Here is a 24,115-nt window from a genome sequence, read left to right on the forward strand (position 1 = left end):
TCAAAACGCTAGACTGTTAGTCACGTCTGACCTCAGAGCAGAAGTTCCAAAAAATAATATTTTTAAGAGAATTTTACTGTGTGGTCATTATTTCTTGCTTTGCACATCAAGGGGAAAAAAAATTTTTTTCCCAAGCATACTTTGCAAATATTAATTCTCATGGGGATGGAGTAGATTGAGTGTCCATTGACGTGGTGCCATTTGTAGTGAAAGCGCTCTTCAGAGAGTTGATTTCATACTTGAAAGTCTTCGTTAGAGCTTTCCACAGCTGCCTTACTTCACTGGAGAAATGGCCCGTGTCTCCAGACTCCAGGCCAACAGTGATGCTCTTGGTGATAGTAGCTCACATTCAGTGGCTCTTATTTTACTGTGTGACGGGCACAAATACATGAGAGCTGTCCTCTCAGTCTTCACAATGGTTCCATGAGATGGCACTGTCATTACCCCCACTTGTAAAAGAGGAAACGGAAGCCCAAAGAAGGTAGTAATGGGCTCAACCTCATTCAGCCCATAGCATCAGGAGACGTGGGTCATTTTCTGATTTGGGTCCAGAAAAGGATCAAAGGGGGTTGACGTAAATAGGGTTGCTGCACTCTGCTTTGGTCACTATGTGAGGAAGCAGGGTTCATGGAAAACAGAAGCCCTTTGACCAGATGAGGTTCTTTTTTTCCGGCACAAACCAGAGCGTCTGAAACCCTGTGGGTACCTCTGACATCAGGGTGTCTGTAAGGACTTGCAAGGGAAGGATCTTGGCCAAGTGCTGAGTCTGTTCGTCTCCTTTTATCTCATCTCATTGAACGTCTTTGATGGAGAGCGTGGAATCCACCAATGGGAAGAACACACAGAGGTCAGCCTCCTGTCTTACGTTTTGACCTTAACCGGACTGTTGATTACATTTCTTGTTTCTGTCACTCAGAACCGGAAAGACTAAGCGGGAAGCGTCACGATTCCTTGGGCAGAGGTTTTCAGGGTTCCTCTCCATCCTCCAGCCCTTTCTCTTCTGCCTTGGTATTTGAATTACCTTCTTTCTGAAAATGTCTTGGGACTAAAAATTTGAAGCTCAGTGACTTTGAAGAATGTTAGAAAACAGCACCTGCAAGAAACAACCAGGGCAGTGACTTCCCTTAAAAGCAGGGGTTGTTTGGCCCTTTGTAGGGCCCTGTGTTTTACTCTGGAGAGAGAAGCAAGCGGCTGTGAACTAAACCATGATAGGCTGTGACATTAGAGATTGTGAATGGTGATGGTGAACACCAAGGAAGACTGCAGATACTGCTTCCCTTGACGTGTACACGTTTCAAAAGAGTGGAGAGAGTCCCCCCCATTTAAAATAACTTAGAAGCAGCCTTAGGCTAAAGAAGACTGATTAATTCATCGGCTCTTATTACTCTTACTACATAATCTCCAAGAGTCTAGAGTGCTCCTTACTTACGTAAAATCACGGATTTCCACTTTGTTACTTGCTGCAGTTGAGCCGAACTATTGATCAACTTTGTTCAGAAATATACTACAGAGTTTGGCAGAAACCCTATTAAAAAAAAAGAATTTTAATTGTAGTACTATAGACATAGTCAGTGTTTCATTCTAAAGTAAAGACAGTGGAGGACTGTGGTCCAGTGGGCGAGACTCCGCACTCCCAATGCAGGGGGCCCGAGTTTGATCCCTGGTTGGAGAACTAGATCCCGCACGCCGCAGCTGAGACTTGGCGCAGCCAAAATAAGTAAGTAAATAAATAAATATTTTAAAAAATAATAAAGTGAAGACAGTAGAGACTAGATTGACGTGGGACAGACCCGGGACCCGAGTCCCATCCCGGTCCCTTTGCTCAGCAGCACCGCATTTGCTGACCGTGTGCTGAGCGGATTGCTCTGCCGTTGTTTCACAGAATCATCACCACATACCTGAGACAGTAAGGTTATCTTGTAGGACGGAAGGAAGCTGAGGCTCAAAACTGAAGCAGTTCACCAAGGACACAGAGCTAGGCAGCGGAGGAGCTGAGATCAGAGCTCGTGTCTGACTAACTCGTAAGCCTGTTTGCCTGCTCCTGTCCCCTACTGAGAATAAAACTTATTTCTATGTACTTCATAATTATTGTTAAAATTAAAAGAAAAAAACCCTCTGAGCTAGGAATGGGGTAGGTGGGGTCACACAGTACTATAAAAATATACTTTCAGTTCTACTGTTACTTTTTTCTGCCTCAAATCTTTATTTTGCTTAGAAAGCCCACGAGATTCCAGAATCTGTTCTGCATCTTTTTTTTTTGGCCTCGCTGCGTGGCATGTGGGATCTTAGTTCCCCGACCAGGGATCGAACCCACGCCCCCTGCATTGGAAGCGCAGAGTCTTAACCACTAGAGTGCAAGGGACATCCTATCCTGCATCTTAAGACTCTCACTGGGAATATGGGCTAAGGATTTTGATTTCCTTGAGAAGCCATCTTCATGAAGAGGGCTATTTCATCTCCTGTTTGTCATTTGGAAGTCAGATTATTTGTTGAAATAAAAGAATCCCTGCTGCCCTGTGACAGTGGTTTTGTAGAGCATTCTCTCTATCACCTTAAAAGGGGATGAAGGAGTCCCGAAATTAAGAGGGCTAACAGTGAGCGGGACAGGTTGGTCAAAGGCGTGGAGAGTGACAGTAGCTTCTGTGCTTTCTTAGAAACCCTCGTCTGCCTTGATTGGCAAGCGGGCGCCATGTCCCCCGGGAGGAAGTGTTTGAACAGTTGTGGGGCTTACCTGCTCGCTGGCAGCCCTCCAGGGTGGAGCTGCCTAAGCCAGAAGCAGAGCCCCGTGTGCGCACTCCTCGTTGCCTGCCCTATCAGACACTCTCCTCTCCTCTCTAAGTCCCCTTTACCCAGTAGGGTTTTTCATTTTAAGAGGGGAGGCGAGTGACAACCAGGATCAGTGAGGGTTGTGAGAAGCAGAAGTGTTGGAGTTAACCTGGCATCGCCTGTGACAGAAATCTTCATAAAATGTCACAGAGTGCCTCGTCTTTTAAAAGAGGCTATATTAGATTGAACATATGAAATAGCTATTGTTCTGCAATTTCATATGGTTCAACCTAATAGCTCACGTAATTTAGTCTTTCTTAGGACTGATGGTTTTGAAGATTGTCATTATAATTGCTGTTGACGGTTTGCTCTCACACTGTTTCCTTCCTGATGTTCTGACTGGTTTCATGCTGCTTTGTGTTGGTTTGGGGGATGTGTGTGTGTGCGCGCACACGCGCGCGTGTGTGTGTGTGTTCAAATACACGTAACATAAAATGTACTGTCTTACCCATTTTACAGTGTACAATTCAGTGGCACTTAGTCCATTCACAGTGTTGTGTGACCATCACCTCTGTCTAGTTGCGGAACATCTTCACCCCGAAAGGAAACTCCACTTAAGCAGCCACTCCCCATCCCTCCCTCCTCCCAGCCCTTGGCAACCACTAATCTATTTTTTTTACCCCTGTGGATTTGCTTATTCTGGATGTTTCACATAAATGGCATCATACAGTACGTGTCCATTTGCATCTGGCTTCTTTCACTGGGGATAATGCTTTCGAGGCTCATCCATGTTGCAGCCTGTGTCAGAACTTCATATCTTTTCGTGGCTGAGTCGCATTTTATTGAAAGGATCGACCACGTTTCATGTATCCGTTTGCTTCAGGTGTCTCAGCCTCTTTCTCCACTCAGACTGCCACGCGTCCCTCCTGAAGCCTCCACCCCCGCCTGGAGCCGCTCTGTCTTGTCCCCCTTCGGGTCTTCCGCAGGGTTGGGAGATCCTCCTCATTTCTAAATCTCGCCACACCCTTCACACTTGCAGCCCTATCTTCTCAGCTTATCTTTACTTCCAATTTTTTTTTTTTTTTTTCTTTTTGCGGTATGCGGGCCTCTCACTGTTGTGGCCTCTCCCGTTGCGGAGCACAGGCTCCGGATGCGCAGGCCCAGCGGCCATGGCTCACGGGCCCAGCTGCTCCGCGGCATATGGGATCCTCCCAGACCGGGGCACGAACCCGTATCCCCTGCATCGGCAGGCGGACTCCCAACCACTGCGCCACCAGGGAGGCCCCCAAATTTTTAAAGTTTGTTTTCTGCCTTGTTTCTCACTCCCCTTTCCTTCCCCGTCCCTTGCAGTCGGCTTCCTGCCGCCCCAGTGCACGCCGGCAAGGACTCTGGCTTGAGCGGTCGCTTCCCTGCGGCTGCACGTGCGTGGCTCCTTGCCGCTCTGTAGACGGTGCGCACCACCATCCACGTTCCGACGCTCCTCCCCTGGCTTCCTCCACGCCTCACGTGTCTCCTGCATCTGCCGCCACACCCCGTCCCTGGCCGTTTGCGTGTCTGCCTGTCCGTCTCTCCCCCTCCCCCCCCAACTCGTGCACTTTCCCTCACCACTGGAGGCCTGTGCCGTGTCGTCACCTCTCGTCTGCAGGTGGCCGCTTCCTTCCCCGGTCCGGGTCGCAGTCTTCCTCGGCGCTCTGCGCGTGACCCTCGGAGCCGGGTGTGTGGTCCACTCAGGCTCCCTCCCCGCACAGCTCGGAGACAGTGGGCCTTCTAGAGCAGGACATGCAGGTTTAACGAGTGAATGAGTGAACAGGTGATGAAATGACTGTCTCACCTTTAGCCAGGCCCTCAGGTCCCGTTTTACAGCGTAAGATATGGAGACTGTGAGACTGCTCTTTCTGCTTTCTTCCAGTCCACTTACTTCCAGTTTCATGGCTCTGTTGCAGAGCTGTGGTTGCCAAAAGCCAATCACCACATGAGCAGGACATTTGCTCTGTGTGGATGGTGGACTGTACAGTGAATTTGGGCAGGGTCACGTGGTGTCAAGCTTAATGCGGAGCATTATTTCTTCTCATAGAGAATACTAAAAATAATCAGAATGATATGAGTTCTTCTATAGAAACAGTCACCTTAGGGAGTCAGCTTTGAAATGTCTGATGCTTCATTCCCAAACCTCACACGTATTCTCCTCTGTGAGGGTTGCAGATACACTGAACTGTCACTATGGGAATAGTGCTGGGTTTTCCCTGGTTATTTGCAAAATGAGGTCATAGTTGGTTTATGGAAACTGGACAGTTATGAGATGACTCAGTAACTGTATTTCATCAACACCTCTTCCTAACAGAGGTTATAACAGATGCAGTATACAGAAAACTGGGGTTATCATCTAAATTGATCCATGAATCATTGCCTGCCTTTTAAATAAGCCTGCATTCCCAGACCTGAATGTTTAGAAAGGAAACGCTGTTTTTAACTTGTCATGTTTTATTTTGGAAAAGTAGTGATCATTTTAATCTGGAGTTGAGGTGGGGTGGCTTTCCGGGCCAGTAGGGCCGAGTGAAGCTGGGTCACAGAATCTCTCTCCCGCTGCCACACCTAGTGAAATGAACACACTTCTTCGCCTGTTAAAAACACCTTCAGGAAAATCCAGCAAAGCCAATCAAGTTCATGCTGTAAACGTTGAAACTGACAACCAAGAAACGAAACAAAATTGTGGTGTGACTCTGTTTGAAACTGTGTTCACAGTGGTAAGAGAAAGGAAAACAAATAGCAAAATCCCCAGAAATTTCCCTCTAATTCTCCCCATCCCCATGCCCAACCCAGTTTGGAGAAAATTAGACTGAAGAAGTGAGTAGGCAGTCAGGGAAAAATCTTTGAGGCCAGCGCTGCTATTGCCACCCAGCACGCTACCAGAGCAGGAAAAATGGCTACTTGTCATTTTCCATAGCTCGTCTAGCCGACAGGGTGGCTTAAGTAAACAGGGGTGGGTGGGAATGGGTGGGTTTTTACTCAAATGATGATAAGTTCACAGGTAGGTAGTCCCCGTGGGTCCAGCCACTCAAGAATGTCCTCAGGGAACCCTGCGCTCCCTCTGCTCTGCTGCTGTCCTCAGCAGATAGTTTTCATCCTCTCAATCTGAGTGGCTCTTACACCCCCAGGCATTGCAAAACTTTCCGGGAGGAAGAAGGCGGAAGGACACGCGGGCAAAGGCAGAGGGCTCCTCTTTACGTGGTTTATCTTTTCATTTGGAGAGGACAATTCAGATCTCTGTAATAGTGTCACCTCCAGCCACGAGTGAGGCTGGATTCCTCCAGGAAGGGAAGGAAACAGAGGAGGTGAGAGTAGACGTTGAAAGAGCCAACTTGTACTATCTGCCTGGAGCTGAGGCTGAGCACACACTCCTTCAGGAATAGAGTTGCCTCTTTTCTGATGCAGTCGATGAGATGCAGGCCACTAAAGGGAAAAGCTCAGAGAGAGACCTCCAGCCGATCGATCGTATAGTCACCGGAACAGCACTCTCCCCACCCTTGCCCCAGGGCCCTCTGGCTACAGAAATATATAGACTGCAGTGCCCGAGTTTTCAGTTGTAGCTTGGAGGTCTCAGATAAAGTAGGAGGGGCATAAAGGAAAACTCATTCACATTACATGTGAGCAGATAGAAGGTCTAAGTAGAGCTGCCCAGGGTAAGATGAACAACTGGCTACATACCGTACCAAAAGAGGAGAGAAGAAAAGAACCTAGGAATCCAAAGAGAGATGAGGGATTCAGGCCATGAGAAAACGTTACCCAGAGTAAACTACTGCTTTGTGTTATATAAAAGCTTAAGTGATGTGAGTAAAACAACTGTTCAGAGAGAAGATGGTAAAATGACACAAGCTGAACAGAGAGAGGAAAGAGTTAAGGAAACAAACTGAAGACCAAAACCACACCATATCCGAACTGAAATACAGCAGAAACAGACGGGGGCCTAATGAACGTTTCTGAAAAATACACAGAGAATTCTTCAGGTCTCCAGGCAGAAAAAGCAGATTCCTTATAAAAAGGAGAAAAAATAGCCCACTGCAGCCGCATTCAATGCCAGGAAAAAAAAAACAAAACAAAACATAGTGCACTGTTTCCAAAGTTCTAAGGGACAGAAAATATGATCAGGAGCATCATACCCAAGCAATTATTATTCAAGTAAGAAGACAGGTGTTTCCAAACTTGCAAGAACTTAGAAGCTATAGCATCTATGAGTCCTTCTGGAAAGTAGCTACTTGCTGGTAAAATTTGGCCAAGCAAGACATGACTCAATATACAGGACTTACTAGCTCAGGAGAAGCCTGGCAAAGGGACTGGAGGTAAGCACTAAATCCGGGTAAATAGACAGCTAAGCTACCAGTTCAGGGAATCACAGATGAGGAACAGAGTGGTGATTTTAACCTTTTATTTGGAAATCATTTCAAGCTTTGCAAAAAGTTGTAAGAATAAAACACAGAATACTCATGTAGGCTAAGGATTTGTTTTTACCTAACCACAGTGCAGCTGTCAAATTCAGGAAGTTGAACACTATTATCTAATGTATGGGCCCTATTCCTGTTTAGGCAGTTGTTGGTGATATCCTTTATATCAATAGTTTTTGTGGGGTTTTTTTCCCCCCGATTCAGTATCTAGTCCAGGATCATGCGTTCCATTCATTGACTCAGGTCTCTTTAGTTGTCTTTATCTGGAATGGTTCTTCTGCCTTTGTCTTTTGTGACTTGACTTTTTTGAAAACAGGCCGGTTATGTTGTATAAAATCCTTTATTTTGGGTTTGTCAGGTGTTTCCTCATGATGGTATTTAGGTTATTCATTTTTAGCAGGAAGACTATATAAGTGATTACCATTTCCTGCCTGGAGGCAGGTGATGTTGCTTTATCCCATTATGGGTGATGTCAATTTTGATCATTTAGTGAAGGTAAGCTTAAAGGATTTGCAAGACAAAAAGAAAAAAATCAAAGACAAAGGAGAAAAAGAAAAATATACAGAGAGAACATGACTAACAAAATTTGAGGTGACAGAGTTGAAAGAACGTGGAAGTATGCAAGCCTCCTCATCTTCTATATCAGGGTGATGTTTGATATTATTTAAAATTAAAATTAACTTATACCTAAGAAAATGATATTAACATCTATGTTTTTTTAAAAATATATTCTACTTAAAAATTTTACAAAACAAATGTATAAACCTAGTGGGAGTTCTTAGAAAGGAATATATCTTTGTGGTAAAGAACATTTTTCTGCCCTCAGCCATTTTCTTTTATTTAATTTGATTTTTCTTTCTCCTGTTAAATTCAAGTCAAATTAAATTTGCTTCTTTCTCCCCTCTCTGTCCTTATTGCTCTGTGTACATGGAGAAGTGTGTCTGTGTGTGCGAGGCGAGACAGCTAACGTTCATTGTTTCTTCTCTGAAACGGCTTGTCCACAGAACTGACTAAATCCTCCTCTTCCTCTCTCCCCGTTACCTTGGCCACTTCCAAGAGCAGGAGTCTGTGTGGGAGGCGAGACTAGAAATCCGCAGACACGGGATGGGGATGTCTTGTGCTGTCAAGGTAGCGCCGCTATTTTGGACCTCAGAACACTTGCTCGGAGAAGAGGCTGAAGTCGCCCACACATGAACCACTTCCCTGGGGAAGTCGGTGAGAAAAGCAGCAGCTGAGCGCCAGATCGCTCAGACTGGCCGAGCAGAGAGTTCCTCCTGTGAGAACTCTGGTTCCTCAATGTCACTGCCAACCCACACCCGAGGAGAGCACCAGCTTACCGGCTCTCTGACCCAGTCGTTTACACGACACGTAGTTACTGAGTGCCTACTGTGTGCCTGCCCGTGCTCCAGAAACGGAGGAGACAGCGGTGAACAGAACAGAAAACTGCTGCTCCTCCCTCCGTCGAGTGGTCTGACTGTGTAATGGTTCCGAACTTCAGCACATCCTTCACTTCACACAAGCTAGTATTTTTCTTAAGTTGATAGATTGAAAACAAATTACCCACCATGTTTATTGTATTATAAAACAGTTTTGTGGATAGATCAGCTGTTTGAGATTTTCTGGTCCAGTGTTCCCCAAATCATGGTCACTTGTATACTGTCTTCACCGTAATGTTATCTTCTTAATATTTTTCTGTAAAGTAACCCTCCCTTTTATTCAGCCTTTTATTACAAAAAGTTTCAAACACACACAGAAGCAGAGTGAGCAGAACAGTGAATCCCCATGTACCCCACTCGAAAGGCAGTCAACTCTTGGTCACTCTTGTTTCTTTCTTTCTTTCTTTCTTTTTTTTTTGGCCGTGCAGCCTGTGGGATCTTAGTTCTCAGACCAGGGATTGAACCTGTACCCCCTGCTGTGGAAGCGAGGAGTCTTAACCACTGGGCCACCAGGGAAGTCCCAGTCACTCTTGCTTCAATTCTACTCTCACTCACCCTCCACCCCATCATAGATTAATTTGAAGCAAATCCTAGAATACTGTCATTTTATCTGTAAATATCTTTGTACCTCTAAAAAATAAAATTATTTATCTCCCCCCCATTTTTTTTTTTTTTTTTTTTTTTTTTTGCTGTACGTGGGCCTCTCACTGATGTGGCCTCTCCCGTTGCAGAGCACAGGCTCCGGACGCGCAGGCCCAGTGGCCATGGCTCACGGGCCCAGCCGCTCTGCGGCATGTGGGATCCTCCCGGACCGGGGCACAAACCTGTGTCCCCTGCATCGGCAGGCGGACTCTCAACCACTGCGCCACCAGGGAAGCCCCGTTTTTTTTTTTTTTGGCCATGCTGCGTGGTTTGCGGGATCTTCGTTCCCAACAGGGGATTGAACCCAGGACCCACAGCAGTGAAAGCGCTGAGTCCTAACCACTGGACCGCCAGGAAATTCCCTATTCCTTTTAAATTGTAATGTTATTTTAAAATTAAAAATAATCATACATGTTTGTAACATGAAACAATACAAATACATACCATTTCAAAGTTATTACTCCTCCCATTGTTGTTTCATGGAGGCAACATGTGATCCAGTAATTGGGCTCCTTGGTATTTACCCAAGTGAACTGAGAATTTATGTCCACATAAAATCCTGTGCGTGGATGTTTACAGCAGATTTAATCACAATTGCCAAAAACTTGGAAGCAACCAAGATGTCCCTCAGTAGGTGAGTGGATAAATAAACGGAAGTACATCCAGATGATGGAATATTACTCAGCACCAAAATGAAATGACCTATCAAGCCATGAAAATAGATGGAGGAACTTTAAATGCATATTACAAAGTGAAAGAAGCCAATTTATAAAAGCAACATACTGTATGGTTCCAAAGATATGGCATTCTGGAAAAGACAAAACTATGGGGACAAAAGTAGAGTGGTTGTGAGGGGCAAAAGGGGGAGGGAGTGATGACTAGGCAGAGTACCAGGGTCTTTAGGGCAGTGAAACTATTCTGTACAATACCACAATGGTGGATACATGTCTCTATCCATTTGTCACAACTCGTAGGATATACAACACCAAGAGTGAACCTGATGTAAACTATGGAAATTTGGGTGGTAATGATGTGTCACTGATTGTAACAAATGCACCGCGGTCCTGTGGGATGTTGATAGTGGAGAAGGTTGTACATGCGTGGGGACACAGAGTTATGGGAAATCTCTACCTTTTGTTGGATTTTGCTGTGAACCTGAAACTTCTTTAAAAAAATAAACTGTATTAGTTGAAAAAAAAAGTATGTAACCTTACACATAGTAACATTAAATGTAAGTGAATTAAACACTGATTAAAAGGCAGACATTGGCAGAATTAATTTTAAAAAAGCATCATCAAACTATATGCTGCCTATAAGAGACACAATTTAGATTCAAAGATACAGTGGATTGAAAGTAAAAGGATGTAACAAGATATATCATACAACTAGTAACCAAAAGCAAGCTGGAGTGTCTATACTAATTATCAGACAAAGTAGACTTTGAAGATAAAAATTGTGACTAGAAACAGGAAGAAATTTTATAGTGGTAAAAAGATCAATCCCTCAAGAAAATAAACAATTACAAATATATATGCAACTAATGGCAGAGCCTTAAAATACAGAAAGCAAAAACGGACAGAATTAAAGGACGAAATAGATAATTCAGCCATAATAGTTGGAGATTTCAGTATTCTATTTGAGTAATGGACAGAACAATTAGACAGAAGATCCACAAGGAAGTAGAAGACCTGAACATCAGCCAAGCCCATCAGTCATCTTCAGATCACTCCATTCAACAACAGCAGAAGACACACTCTCCTCAAGTGCAGGTGGAACGTTCTCTATGGGAGACCATACGCTAGGCCATAAAACAAGTCTCATCATATCCTGCAAAGTATGTTCTCTGACCACAATGAAATGAAACTAGAAGTGATAACCCAAGTATCTCAGGTGTAGTTTTAATTTGCGTTTCCTTGATGGCTCATGATTTGGAGCTGCTGCTTTGGTCAAGTGTCTGTTCAGATCTTTTGCCCATTTTAAGGTTTGGTTTGTAGTCTGTATTATTGAGTTGTAAGAGCTCTTAATATGTTCTGGATACAAGTTCTTTATCAGATTGAGTTTTGCAAGTGTTTTCTCTCAGTCTGTATTCTCATTACACTTTCTTAACAGTGTCTTTTGAAGAGCAGAAGTTTCCAATTTTGGTCAAGTCCACTGACAGGGCTTAGAAGTAATAACACTCCAATATCAATGAGCACACCTAACTACCTAGATTTTGGTTTCTAAATACTCTTCCCCACTAAAAGGTCCTTAGAGAAATGGCTGATTCCAGGGCTGAGACAGAAAGACTACAAGATGAGCCTGGAATATCTTGTGTATCAAAAAGCAAGGAAGTGCTTAAAGAACTGGGGATTAGTCAGAAACCTATCAGAACCATGTTGGAGGGGCTTCCACTGGCCAAATCTGAGATAATTTGAGCATCAAAAGAAATAATGATAGTAATGGATTATAGCCTATTGAATAAAATAAGAAACCATGATATATAAATACGCCATGGAAACAGACATAAATAAGTAAATGAGGGAAAAATGAAAGCCCTTCCTGGGACTTCCCTGGTGGTGCAGTAGTTAAGAATCTGCCTGCCAGTGCAGGGAACACGGTTCAATCCCTGGTCTGGGAAGGTCCCACATGCCGCGGAGCAGCTAAGTCCATGCACCACAACTACTGAGGCTGCGCTCTAGAGCCCACAAACCACAACTTCTGAAGCCCGAGTGCCTAGAGCCTGTGCTCCGCAACAAGAGAAGCCACTGCAATGGGAAGCCCACGCACCACAATGAAGAGTAGCCTCTGCTCGCCACAACTAGAGAAAGCCTGTGGGCAGCAACGAATACCCGACACAGCCATAAATAGACAGACAGACAGACAGATAGATAGATAGGAATGCCTTTCTAAAAAAAAATAATAATAGAAAGCTCTTCCTTATGGTAAAATGCCAACCGGTAAGTACGTGAAATGATGGAATTAGAACATCCTTATTTGGTGTCCATCATGGTAGTTATTTCGGCAAGAGTCATCAATTGGTGCTAAAACCAGTGGGTGAAATTTTGTTAAGGAACAGAATGTTTACATAGTTTCAGAGTATCTCTCCACAAAATAGTAGTATTTTTACAGTGGAGAAACGTGGAAGATGCTTCTTTAGCCAAGTGATTGAAGTTACCCTCACTGAAAATCGACATTGTGTGCCTCTTAATATCACATACTGAGAAGAACATGGGATCACTTCTGTGGTGTTTCTGCCAAAAAGTGCATAGTCTGACTCTACGCATGTGGGAATATCAGGTGAATCCAAATTGACGGACATTCTACTCGCCTCTGTGCTCTTCATAAATGTCAAGGTGAAAAAATATATATCAAGGTCAGGGGATTCCCTGGCGGTCCAGTGGTTAGGACCCCGAGCTCTCATTGCTGAGGGTCCCTGTTTAATCCCTGGTCAGGGAAGTAAAATCCCACAAGCCGCGCAGCCAAAAAAAAAAGTCAAGGTCACAAAAGACAAGGAAAGAATGAGGAACCAGACAGGCTAAAGAAATTTGACTACTAAATGAAGCTTGTTATCCTGGATTGGATCCTGGACCAGAAGAAGAAAAAACATTATTTCCTATGAAGAATCAGTACAATAAGTGTCCTAAACTTCTGTTCTGTGGAAATTCAGGCACAAAAAAATTCAGCCTCCAAGAAATGGGGAGAATCTCTGCATACTTGTTCTTTGCAGTGTTGAATGATTTTCCAAGTGTTTATTAATTATTTGTATTTTCTCTGTTGTGAATTATCTGCCATGTCATTTATCCATTTATATCTTCATTGTAGTCATTTCCCAGTCTTGTTTGTTTATTGATTTTTTCTTTTTAAATTTTTTTAACTATAAAAATTAAACAGCTTCCTTGTTTAAAAAATAAATATAAACCATATAAAAGGGTACAAAGGAAAAAATGAGAGCCCCTCTCGTCTCCACATCCCACTCTCCAGATGTTCTCCCTCTTGTTTCATTCCTTTAAAGTTTGCCTTCCACTGTTTTTCCTTCCTTTTACTCTTTACAAATTTCTAAATATATCTGTGAATTACTCATGCAGCAAAAGCATTTATCTTAATGGACTAGGAAAGGAGAGAGTCTACAGTGGAAAAAACTATGTTAACCTCTATAGATTTCTTGATAAACTTATGTTCAAAACATATATGTTTATATTTAAGAACTTTTAAGTATAAAAGACCTTTATAGCAAAGCATGTACATAACTGATACATAATCAGAAATAAGACCACCACTACTTATCGTGAATTAGTGGCTTAAATTCTGGGCCACTCCCAAATGGTTGGAAACCATTACATAGTCTTTGGTGTTATCCTTTGATTCAAAAAAACCATGTAAGAGCTTTTGTCACCTCTTTGTTTTATTAACAGGGTGAGTGAAAATTGGTACTGTATTTGGCTAAAGTGTATGTGGTACAGATTGGGGGGTAGAGATGAGTCTTATCTCACAAGATTGACTAGCTGAATCTTTGGTTTTTTATCCTTAATAGAATAACAGAATTTTAGAACTAAAGGGCCATTGGAAATTCTTCTGTAACTTTCTTATTTTATAGGTGAGAAAGAAATGCCTGGATATAGTAGGCATAAGATAAGGCCCGTGTAGAATAAATTACCTGTTCCTAGCCCTACACAAGTTAGTGACCTTTGACTTCTTTTGTTTCAGTAAAGGAACCAGAATGTTAATAGTGAAGCTTTCACTCATTCGTCTAACAAATGAAGGAAACATTTATTGAATGTCTAAGATATGGCATGTACATGGTATTGTTTAATATTTTAACTCTCAGGTCCCTGATGTACACTTGGTCCTTTTTCACTGCCTCTGAGGAAAGCCCATTACTTTAGCGGTCCTGGAGCATGGGAATGTGACCTGGGGGATGGGAAACTGGCCTGTCTCTTATGAACTGAACTTTTTTTTGTGTGTGTTTTTTTCCCCAGCTGGAAGAAGAGAGATCTGTGCTCAATAATCAGTTGTTAGAAATGAAAAAGAGGTAGGCTTTCTTTTTGTATATATTGTTTTATGTGTGTGTGTGTGTGTTTAATAAGGAAAATGTTAGAACATGCTGTGTACAGTGACTTGTAGAAAACATATGACCTTCTTATATTCAGAAAACTGCATCATGATAGTTTGGTACTCATAATTGACAAATTTGTAAGAGTTTCAGTATGAATTACTGAAAGAATAGTTCGATTTTTAAGCCATGTTCAGTTGCATTTGTCCAGAAGTGTTCTAAATTAGATTGTCTCATATTATACTGCTTACCTCCTAGTTTCAGTAACTAAAGTACTATAATTTTACCTAGAGTAATCTGCAAATAAATTCAGTTATATAAAAATTTCATTTTTTCAGTAATAATGGGAAACATTTTAAATGTTTCTACTTACTTTCTTAAAAAGAGCTTTGTTATTTGTTATTCTTTGATGATAATCGAATGCTGTTCACATGGAAGCTTCCAGTACTTTTGAGTAAGGATAAACGGGCCCCCAGGAGTCATCATGTAGAAGCCTGATGCTTATGCTTTCTGATGGTCTCTGTCTGCTTTTTTAAAATATGCACTCTGTGTCTAGAGAAATTCTCTGCTTTACTCTGCATGCCAAGTAGGCATAGTGTATACTGTTGCTAAGAACCACAGCCTGTACAGTGGTTTGCTGTAGAGTACATCACAACAGTGACAGGCGTTTTTGTCTTGTTAATTACAAAAAGAAAAATAAACCTTTAGGAATAGTATAATGAAGAATTCTTCCATACCCCAATTAAAAAATAATAAGAAAATAAAATAGAAAAAAAAAAGAATTCCTTCGTGGTCTTGCAGAGCATTTTATTCTTCCTTGTCAGAGCAGAGGAAGTCTCCCTTTCTGACCACTGACGCATGCGTTTATGCTAACATTGTCCCTCCTGCCAGTATGGCGGTTGCTTCAGAGTCGAGGGCTTTATTTAGCCCACAAAGATATTTGGGTTCCATAAGCTACATTCTAAAGGAAATTAGGCCTCAGTTCAGGGGTGCCTTCCTCCTTTCTTTTTTTAAGACATCCTTAGACTCATTCTTCTTTAAAGTGTCACATCAGAATGCATGTGTGTTTCATGACTGCCACACCCCTGGTCCAGCCAGGTGTTCGCCCAGTGCCTGTGAGCTGTGGTGACTGGCCTGCCATGCCTTAACCTGGGGCCCAGGTACAAGCACAGCTCCACCCCTGGGGGCCTTGGGATATTTAATTTTCCATGAATAAGGCTTTGTTTCTTTAAAAAGAACCCCATGTATGCAGTTGTCAAGGGTATGTGAAAAAATTGATAGCACTTATTCCTGAGGCATTCTGACAAGGGAATGAATAAAAACAGGCTGGTGTGAGTACTGATGTAATCCCTTTGCATTTATGTAGCCCTTGTAATTCACAAATTTCTCATATCTCAAAACAAACGACTGAAATATATGGTGGGGCTTGCATTGAAAAATGATGAAACTAAAACCCCCAAAGTTAGGCAACTTGACCAAGAACTCAGATGCAGGCACAAGACCCAGGACTTCAGATTTTTACAAGGGGTCTTTTCTCATTGTACATTTATTATTTATTTATTTTTACTTTTTAATCTTTTTTAAAAATAAAGATGCTATTGCTTTGTTGGTCCTTTTCATGTGACTTTGACTAAATTACATGCCTCTCAAAATGTGATTAGACATGTGACTTTTTTCACGGTTTAAAAAGATAGAACAAATTTGGGTACTTGTCCATTCCTCTCTTCTTATTTCACCCTGCTCCCATTTTTAGGTCCTGGATAATTACTCTTTTAATCAATAAATGCAGATAAAGATTATTTTTCTGGGAGTTTAAAATGTTAAAACTTAGTTTCTTATATTTAAAACTGTTTTTTAATCAAATTGTTAATTAATCCTCATGGAAAGTTATGTCTCTTTCAGAAATCTGAATGCAAATATATTTTAGCTAATATTTTGGGGGCCTTAAATGCCTTCTGAAAGTCAGTTTTGTAAAGGATTCGTATGTAGGTCTATGTGGGTAATAGGTAAGTACCTGTAGCATAGAGTACTAAAAAGAAGTGGATACTTTCTTAATTTAAGAATCTGGAAAGTACTTAAATCATGAAGATATTTGAAATGTGGTGGTTCATGCAAGAACCGAGGTCTTAGCCAACAGTTTAATTTAGAGGTGAGAACTGAACATACACAGTCAACATAGTATATGATTGCTTCATTCAAACTCTGTTGTTCATTCTGTTGAAGTGCAGTACTTACTCCTGATGTAGGGTGAAACTCCTTATCGTTAAGAAATTAGTATCACCCTTTTGTACTTGCTCTGCCTTTTTGCTATCTAGCATCGAATTGCAAGCAACACGTAGCATAAGCTTTTCTCTTCACTTAAAAATGTAATCATTTCTTTGGGAAAGTGGTCTCCAAGTTAGGCAAACCTCTTTCAGAGCAGGTTCCAACACGTGTAGTAGATAAAGCAGAGCCAACTTGAGCGCTCTAATTGATGGAAGTAGAGGCGTGTGTCCCTCTGGCCAGAGAGTCTACAGCAGGGTTGGGAACCTGTTTGGCTCCCCTCCCTTCTCCAGGCTTGTTGATGTCCTAGAAGGAACTCCAGAGCCATCATCTTAGCTATGGACTTGTTGAGTCAGGATTAATTCTGTGGGTGTCAAGGCAAGATGCCTGTCAGGAAGGAAAACTGGCCGATGGTCCCTGTCCACCAGTTCTGAAGAGGTCACTGCCACTGCAGCTCATTCGGCTCACTGTGGGTTGCTAACCGTCTGACTGTCTCCAAGCTTGCGCTACTGACCAATGCTCATTTCACCCCTCTCTTTTCCCTTTCCTACTCTTGCTTCCTTTGCTATATCTGTGTGTCTTTAATGGTAAGACTAAAGAAAGTCTATCCACGTTATAATAAATAAATTTCATATATTTTTAGTCAACAGAATTGTTTTATATATTTTTTGGCTGCCTTTGTCCCTCTGTGTCTTGCTTTTGTTTGGTAAAATATTCTCAGCAGTCTATACATACACACACATGCACACATACCTTTTTTATATGTATATACAGCACAGAACTTCAGTGCAAATTGAGTTCTCCTTACTGCATTTGCAGTTCTCTTCATGTTCCTAATATTTGGTTCTTGTTATCTTGCATTTTTAAAGCTTGCCCAGTAACACTTTAAGGTATTTGCTTCATTACTGGAATTTCTTTCTTATGTAAGTAGTAAGGAAAGAATCTGGGTAATATGTTCCCTTGGGGGAAAGACTTCTGGCCCCTCTAACCCGTCTTTCATGTTAGGTTTATCTTCCCTTCTTGATACTTTCAGTAACGCCAAGTCACTGGGGCCAGCGTGGCTTTAAAGTAACACAGGCCTTACTGTCAGTGCGATGTGTGACTCAGGTGTCAGTAATGCTGGCATACATGGTTTAATTTAGCCCCTCTTGGTTTGCACGGTGGGATTTGGGCTTAGAAATCACCTAAGATGCTAACATTGAAGACCTGTCACAAAGGTGAGCTGCCAAGGTCTATCCGTCCCTTCATTTGGTGTACAAATCACAAGTCAGATCCCTGTTTCAACCATGCATCTTTGGACAACTTTTGTATGAGAAACATCCGCTTGCCATCTTCTTAGAAAGCAGCCTCACTTAGAGGGTGGACGTATGTGGTGATAAGCAAAGGTACCTGCTCCTGTTTCCTTCTGCCGGCTGTTGCCGGCCTCAGCTCCCTAACACAAAGCACCTGTGAGAGCTTGACTAACTAGAGTCCTGATTACAGAAGAATCTAAATCCGTTAACCCCCAAATCCTGGTATTTCTCAGTAAAAACATTTAAAATCACATCTTTCAAATTTGAGTTGGATTTACAAGTGAATCTCTTGAAACGGTTTTTATAATAGAGTGAACTACCAAATAAGTTTAATGGAAACTTAAAGAGCCCAAAAGTTATTGAATGTTTGGATAAAATCAGATATTTACTTCCCAGGTGGAAAAAATGCCTGTGTACATTCCTTTCACTTAAATCTTTGGGGTTTTGTTTGTTTGTTTTTGTTGTTGTTGTTTTTACTTAAACAGGATCCTATTTCCTAGCGAGGTGTTATGCAGTTAGTAATTTAACAGCACCAAGTGTTCATATAATGCTTGGGTGTTGAATTCAAGACATTTTCTGTAAGTCTCAGATTCTTTTCTTACTACTTATTCTGGGGTGTAAGTGTAAGCCACACAATGAGATAAGTACAACACTTATATTTTTCATCTTTGTGTAGAATAGAATTTCAATTTACCATAAACCATGAGAATTCTGTAATTCGTGTGCCGGATATCTTGGGTCTCACTAACCAGACATACATTCTGCCATTTCTAACCTGGGCCTCAGTTTCCAATCCCTTCAGTTGGTTCGAAGACAGACTGAACCACTACATGCTCTGCATTCACCCAGCTACTTCTCATAGAACCGGGAGTAATTCGGTTTTTTGTGGTTTAAGCCATGAACTTATCTACGTGGATGCAAATGAGTAGGTTGTATGGCCTGAGGGCCGGCCAGGAAATTTTTCTCCAGTTGTGTTTTCCCCAAATATTTTTGTGATACAAGGTCTTTTTTCCTCTTGTTTCACACTGCATGTCATTTTTTAAAAACTTCTTATTTCAAAATCTGAGGTTTCCAGAAGAGCTGCAAAGGTCGTACCTGGAGGTCCCACATTCCCTTCACTCAGCTTCCCCTCACGGGCACATCTTACATCCCCTGGTCCTTTGATCCAAACTGAGAGAGTAACATTGGTCCAGTACTCTTAGCCAGACTCTAGACGTTGTTCAGATTTCCCCAGTTTTTCCATTCATGTCTTTTTTTCTCTCCCAGGATCCAGTCTAGGAGACCACAGTGCATTTAGTTGTCCCATCTGTGACAGCTCCTCAGTCTTTCCTTGGCTTTTGTGACCTTGGCACGTTTGAATTTTCACCACAAAAATTTAAATACACTCACACATTTATTTAGTAGTAGCCTGCCCTACTGGGGTTGTCTCTATTGTGTCTTGCCCTCTTCCCCTGTCTTCCCTTCATCTTTCCCTTTCTTTTCCTACTCCCCTGACTCCAAGATAAATGTTCTCCTCTCCTGGAAAGCCCGGTCCCCGTCCCTGTGCTGATAACCAAATGCTGGGTCGGCCTGAGAACATACATCCCGTGTGCTGACCTTCTCCCTCCAGATGCCCCTTGGCTTCCATTCCACACCTGGAAATCCATCTTCACATTTCCGTGCTAGCCTTTATGTCATTACCTTTGATTTCTATGAGCAACTTAATGTCTGTCCTCTTCAGAGTCTCTGGACGAAAAGTAATCATCCTTCCGTTTGAATAGTGGTAATAATCTCTGCTACTGTTTTGGCCCAGAAGATCTCCAAAACACACTCTTGGAACTTGCTGAAAGTTACTGAAATTAGTGAGAACCAATCGATACTTCCAGCATAAAACTGCTCTGCATGACATCTGTATAATCGCTTTGCATGTGTGTATTTTAATTGTTGTTATTGCTTGGTAATGATTTATTCAAGAAGTAACAGAATTCATCTGGGGGGGTTAGATTTTTAAAGTAATTCTTTGGGGGTGCAACAGTCTTGTTTTTTAATTCTGCGTCTTCCAAAGTTATTAACTTGTTTCTTTAAATTCAAACGGATACAATGATATGCAGATTCTGGCATGTCTCTGCATAGGTAAACTTTTTCTCCCCTCACAGTAAGTAAAATTTCAAGTAACATTCTGCAAGCATAATAGCCTTAACCCCCTGTAAAACTTCCCCGTGATACTTTATCCCTGTATATTAGCTAAAGTTAATTGCGCGTTTGTTCTAGGACAGTTGTACACTGACCGCTCTCTCGGTTGATTTCTGGAATTTTTAACTCTTTGGTCTTTTAGAGAATCCAAGCTAATAAAAGACGCAGATGAAGAAAAAGCTTCCTTGCAGAAATCCATCAGTATTACTAGTGCCTTACTCACAGAAAAGGATGCCGAGCTGGAAAAGCTGAGGAATGAGGTAGAGTACCACCTCGGGGACCCTGGCGGTACCCGTCTGTGTTCCGAGCGGAAGCTAAGCCAAGCCGTGTGTTTCAGGTCACGGCGCTCAGGGGAGAGAACGCCTCCGCCAAGTCCTTGCGCGCAGTCGTTCAGTCTCTAGAGTCCGACAAGGCGAAGCTTGAGCTCAAGGTAAAGAACTTGGAGCTTCAACTCAAAGAAAACAAGAGGCAGCTCAGCACCTCGTCAGGTAAAATGGCCTCGTGCTTCCTCCCGACACCGCTGCTTCCCGCGGACGCGGGGTTCGTGGCGGTCGCGCCCATTGTAGGCGGCTGCTGCGCCGCGCCGCGCCGCGCCGCGCCGACGGGGCAGCTCTCTGCCGGGCCCGCCCGCCTGTAGTCGGATGAGGCCCCACGCAGAGGGGCGCGCCTGCCGGTTCCCACTTCCGGACCTTCCCCTGGTCCTGAGCATCGGCAGGAGTTTATATAAGACAGTGGGTGATAGCTGCCACCCCAGCAGCAGCCGCGGCTTCTGCAGGTGCCCTGCCGGGGAGGAGGAAGTGATGGCCGTGACCGTGACCGGCGTTCCTCCCCGCAGTGGGCCGGCCTGAGAGAGGATGACCGTGTCCGAGGGGTCCAGAGAGGAGATAGGAACTTCAAACGTGTTCTCAGAGAGGCGCATGTGGGGATTCCACATGAGAATGCGTTTCTAACACTGGCCCTTTCAATGCAGTAACAAGGAAATAAGATTGCAATTTTTTAAAATATCGCCCCTCCACTTTTTTTTTTTTTTTTAATATAAGGTAATACTGATACTCAGGCAGAAGAGGATGAAAGAGCCCAGGAGAGTCAGGTAATATTCCTTCCTTTTGCTTTGCTTACTTGCTATTTTTAAAAAATCATTTAATCTTTTGAATAGGTAATGTATTCATATGTTCTAAACATTAAACAACGTTAAAAATACGTACAGTAGGGCTTCCTTGGTGGCGCAGTGGTAGAGAGTCCGCCTGCCGATGCAGGGGACGCGGGTTTGTGCCCCAGTCTGGGAGGATCCCACGTGCCGTGGAGCGGCTGGGCCCGTGAGCCATGGCCGCTGAGCCTGTGCGTCCGGAGCCTGTGCTCCGCAACGGGAGAGGCCGCAACAGTGAGAGGCCCGCGTACCGCAAAAAAAAAAAAAAAAAAAAAAAAAAGGGCTTCCCTGGTGGCGCAGTGGTTGAGAGTCCGCCTGCCGATGCAGGGCACACGGGTTCGTGCCCCGGTCCGGGAAGATCCCACATGCCGCGAAGCGGCTAGGCCCGAGAGCCGTGGCCACGAAGCCTGTGCTCCGCAAAGGGAGAGGCCACAGCGGTGAGAAGCCCGCGTACCGCAAAAAAAAAAAAAAAAAAAAAAAAATACGTACAGTAAAAAAAAAAAAAAATCTCCCTCCAAACACCATCTCTCTCCTGCTCAGTTCCCAACCCCCCAAACAGGTAATCAGGGTTATTAATGTCTTTTTTATTTTTTGAGATTTTTTTAAAGGTACATACAAGCTAAGACTAATAGTCTTTCCCCCTCCTTTTTTTTTACACATATGGGGGCATATTACATAAACTGATCTGCACTTAGCTTTTTATAGCTGTATAGTATTCCATTATATGGGTGTACCATAATTTAATCAGGCCTTATTGGTTGACATGACATTTGGGATGTTTTCTGATCTTTTAGGTGTATTATAAACAATGCTATAATGAACTGTCTTGAACACCTATCATTTTACAGATATACTAATATTTCTTTAGGATAAATTCCTAGAAGTAGAATTGCTCCATAAAAGGTTCCTTCCTCATCTTTACCTTAAAAAGACAGGGCTCTTGAAAACTGTTTCCTAAAGCCAAAATTATCAAAATAGCCTTAGTTTTAAAAATGGTATTATATGGAGGCAAACTATTCTGGTTTTGGAAATGTATAGCCCACAAGCAACAAACATATATTTTCAATTTTTATTATATATGTTGGACATACTTATCCCATTCAAAATTCAAAGGTACAAAAGCCTTCTTTCACTTTTAAATAAAACTCAGTGCATTAGTGATTTGTTTTAGTTATGACATCTCCTTTGAAAGGCATGTAAGGATTGAACGCACAGCCTCATTTACCCTGAATAGCATTGTCTCTGCTTAGTTCGTATGTCTGATGAGCACAAACTTAATTCACAATGTTTTCTCTTTCCCCCTTCCTTTCTGCTTCCGTTTGTTTCATCTGCCACTGCCAACGCTTTTCTTCCAATCAGCAAATGGTTTGTTTTATGTTTCCTAATTTGTGAGCACGTGTGTGTGTGTGTGTGTGTGTGTGGTTTCCCACTGTACTTACATCCATTTTGTGGCTTTTCCCCCCCTTTCTGATATGTATCTGCTAACAGGATAAAGTCTTTAGAAAATACAGTTTGAGAAGTGCGATGAGATTTGGTGGGTCTTGCCTTCAATGGCAGAAGGGAGATTCTGCAGAGAATCAAAGCTACTGATTTCTAGCTTTGTTTCATAATTGCCCCAGCAGGAGAAAAAGGCCAGACATTTCTTTAAAAAGTGGATATGTATGTATGAGTATATACACACACACAGATGTATTTTTTAATACTGTAAAATGGGATTTTTTCCCAATGGACATTTAGAGAAATGAGACCTTTGTATTTGTAGAAGAGAGAAGAAACTGATTTTTTTCTTCTCTTGGCTGCGCCATGCGGCATGTGGGATCTAGTTCCCTGACTGGGGATCAAACCCTCTCCCCTTGCATTGGAAGCGCAGAGTCTTAACCACTGGACCGTCAGGGAAGTCCCGAAACTTACTGATTTTAAATTAAAGCGCCCTTGCTTTGCAAGGTTAGGACAAGAGCGTTTCCTCCTGGTGGGCAGTCATCTCGTTATCCCACTGCCCCAGTTCTGGGCCCAGGTGGCCTGAATTCTGCCCCTTCAGCGTGTGGCCACACCTCCTCCGGTGAAAGAGAGCTTAAGCCTTTTCTTTAAAACGCTTTCCTTGGGCTTCCCTGGTGGCTCAGTGGTTGAGAGTCCGCCTGCCGATGCAGGGGACGCGGGTTCATGCCCTGGTCAGGGAAGATCCCACATGCCGTGGAGCAGCTGGGCCCATGAGCCATGGCCACTGAGCCTGCGCGTCCAGAGCCTGCGCATCCAGAGCCTGTGCTCCGCAACGGGAGAGGCCCACAACAATGAGAGGCCCGCATACTGCAAAACAACAACAAAACCACCTTTTTCTCTTAAAGACCCATTTACCATCCCACCATGACTAATAAGTGAGTGTTAAATCGTAGTTGGAGGAGAATTGCCATGAGTTTTTTGAAATCTACAGAACATAAGAGTCCTGGCTTAGTTGTAGTTTAGTGTAACAAGTAACTGGTTACGCTTTCTGTACTGTGTGTGTGTGTGTGTGTGTGTGTGTGTGTGTGTGTGTGTGAGAACATAATCTAAAACACAGCTGGGTCACGGCTGCTGTGGGCCCCTGCGACTCCAGCATATACTCTGCAGCCACAGCCTGAGAGTGTACTTGTAGACTTCTTGATGCTCCAGCGAACACATTTAAGACATTTTACACATCTGCTTTTGTTTTTTCCTTAAAAATCAGATTGATTTCCTAAATTCAGTAATAGTGGACCTTCAGAGGAAGAATCAGGATCTCAAGATGAAGGTGGAGATGATGTCGGAAGCAGCCCTGAATGGGAACGGTGACGACATGAACAATTACGACAGGTATTTATTTCACGTCCAGCGATGCTGAGCGGAACCTTAGTTCCATCTAAATAAATGCGTGTTTTTAAAGTTAGGTTCTCCAGACAGAGGACAAATATCGCATG

At 42.9% G+C, this 24,115-nt stretch overlaps 1 protein-coding gene across 3 annotated transcripts in view; it reads left to right on the forward strand.

The window, feature by feature from the left end:
• CLIP1 (CAP-Gly domain containing linker protein 1) overlaps positions 1 to 24,115 on the forward strand; it is a 122,098-nt gene that overhangs the window by 95,661 nt on the left and 2,322 nt on the right. For all 3 annotated transcript variants that reach the window (XM_060118420.1, XM_060118419.1, XM_060118421.1), the window contains 5 exons: positions 14,239 to 14,291; positions 20,181 to 20,298; positions 20,376 to 20,526; positions 21,079 to 21,128; positions 23,887 to 24,011. In XM_060118420.1, the coding sequence (XP_059974403.1) occupies positions 14,239 to 14,291; positions 20,181 to 20,298; positions 20,376 to 20,526; positions 21,079 to 21,128; positions 23,887 to 24,011 (497 nt within the window). The remainder of the gene's footprint in view (positions 1 to 14,238; positions 14,292 to 20,180; positions 20,299 to 20,375; positions 20,527 to 21,078; positions 21,129 to 23,886; positions 24,012 to 24,115) is intronic.

Source organism: Mesoplodon densirostris, chromosome 15, assembly GCF_025265405.1.
Source record: "Mesoplodon densirostris isolate mMesDen1 chromosome 15, mMesDen1 primary haplotype, whole genome shotgun sequence".
NCBI lineage: Eukaryota > Metazoa > Chordata > Mammalia > Artiodactyla > Ziphiidae > Mesoplodon > Mesoplodon densirostris.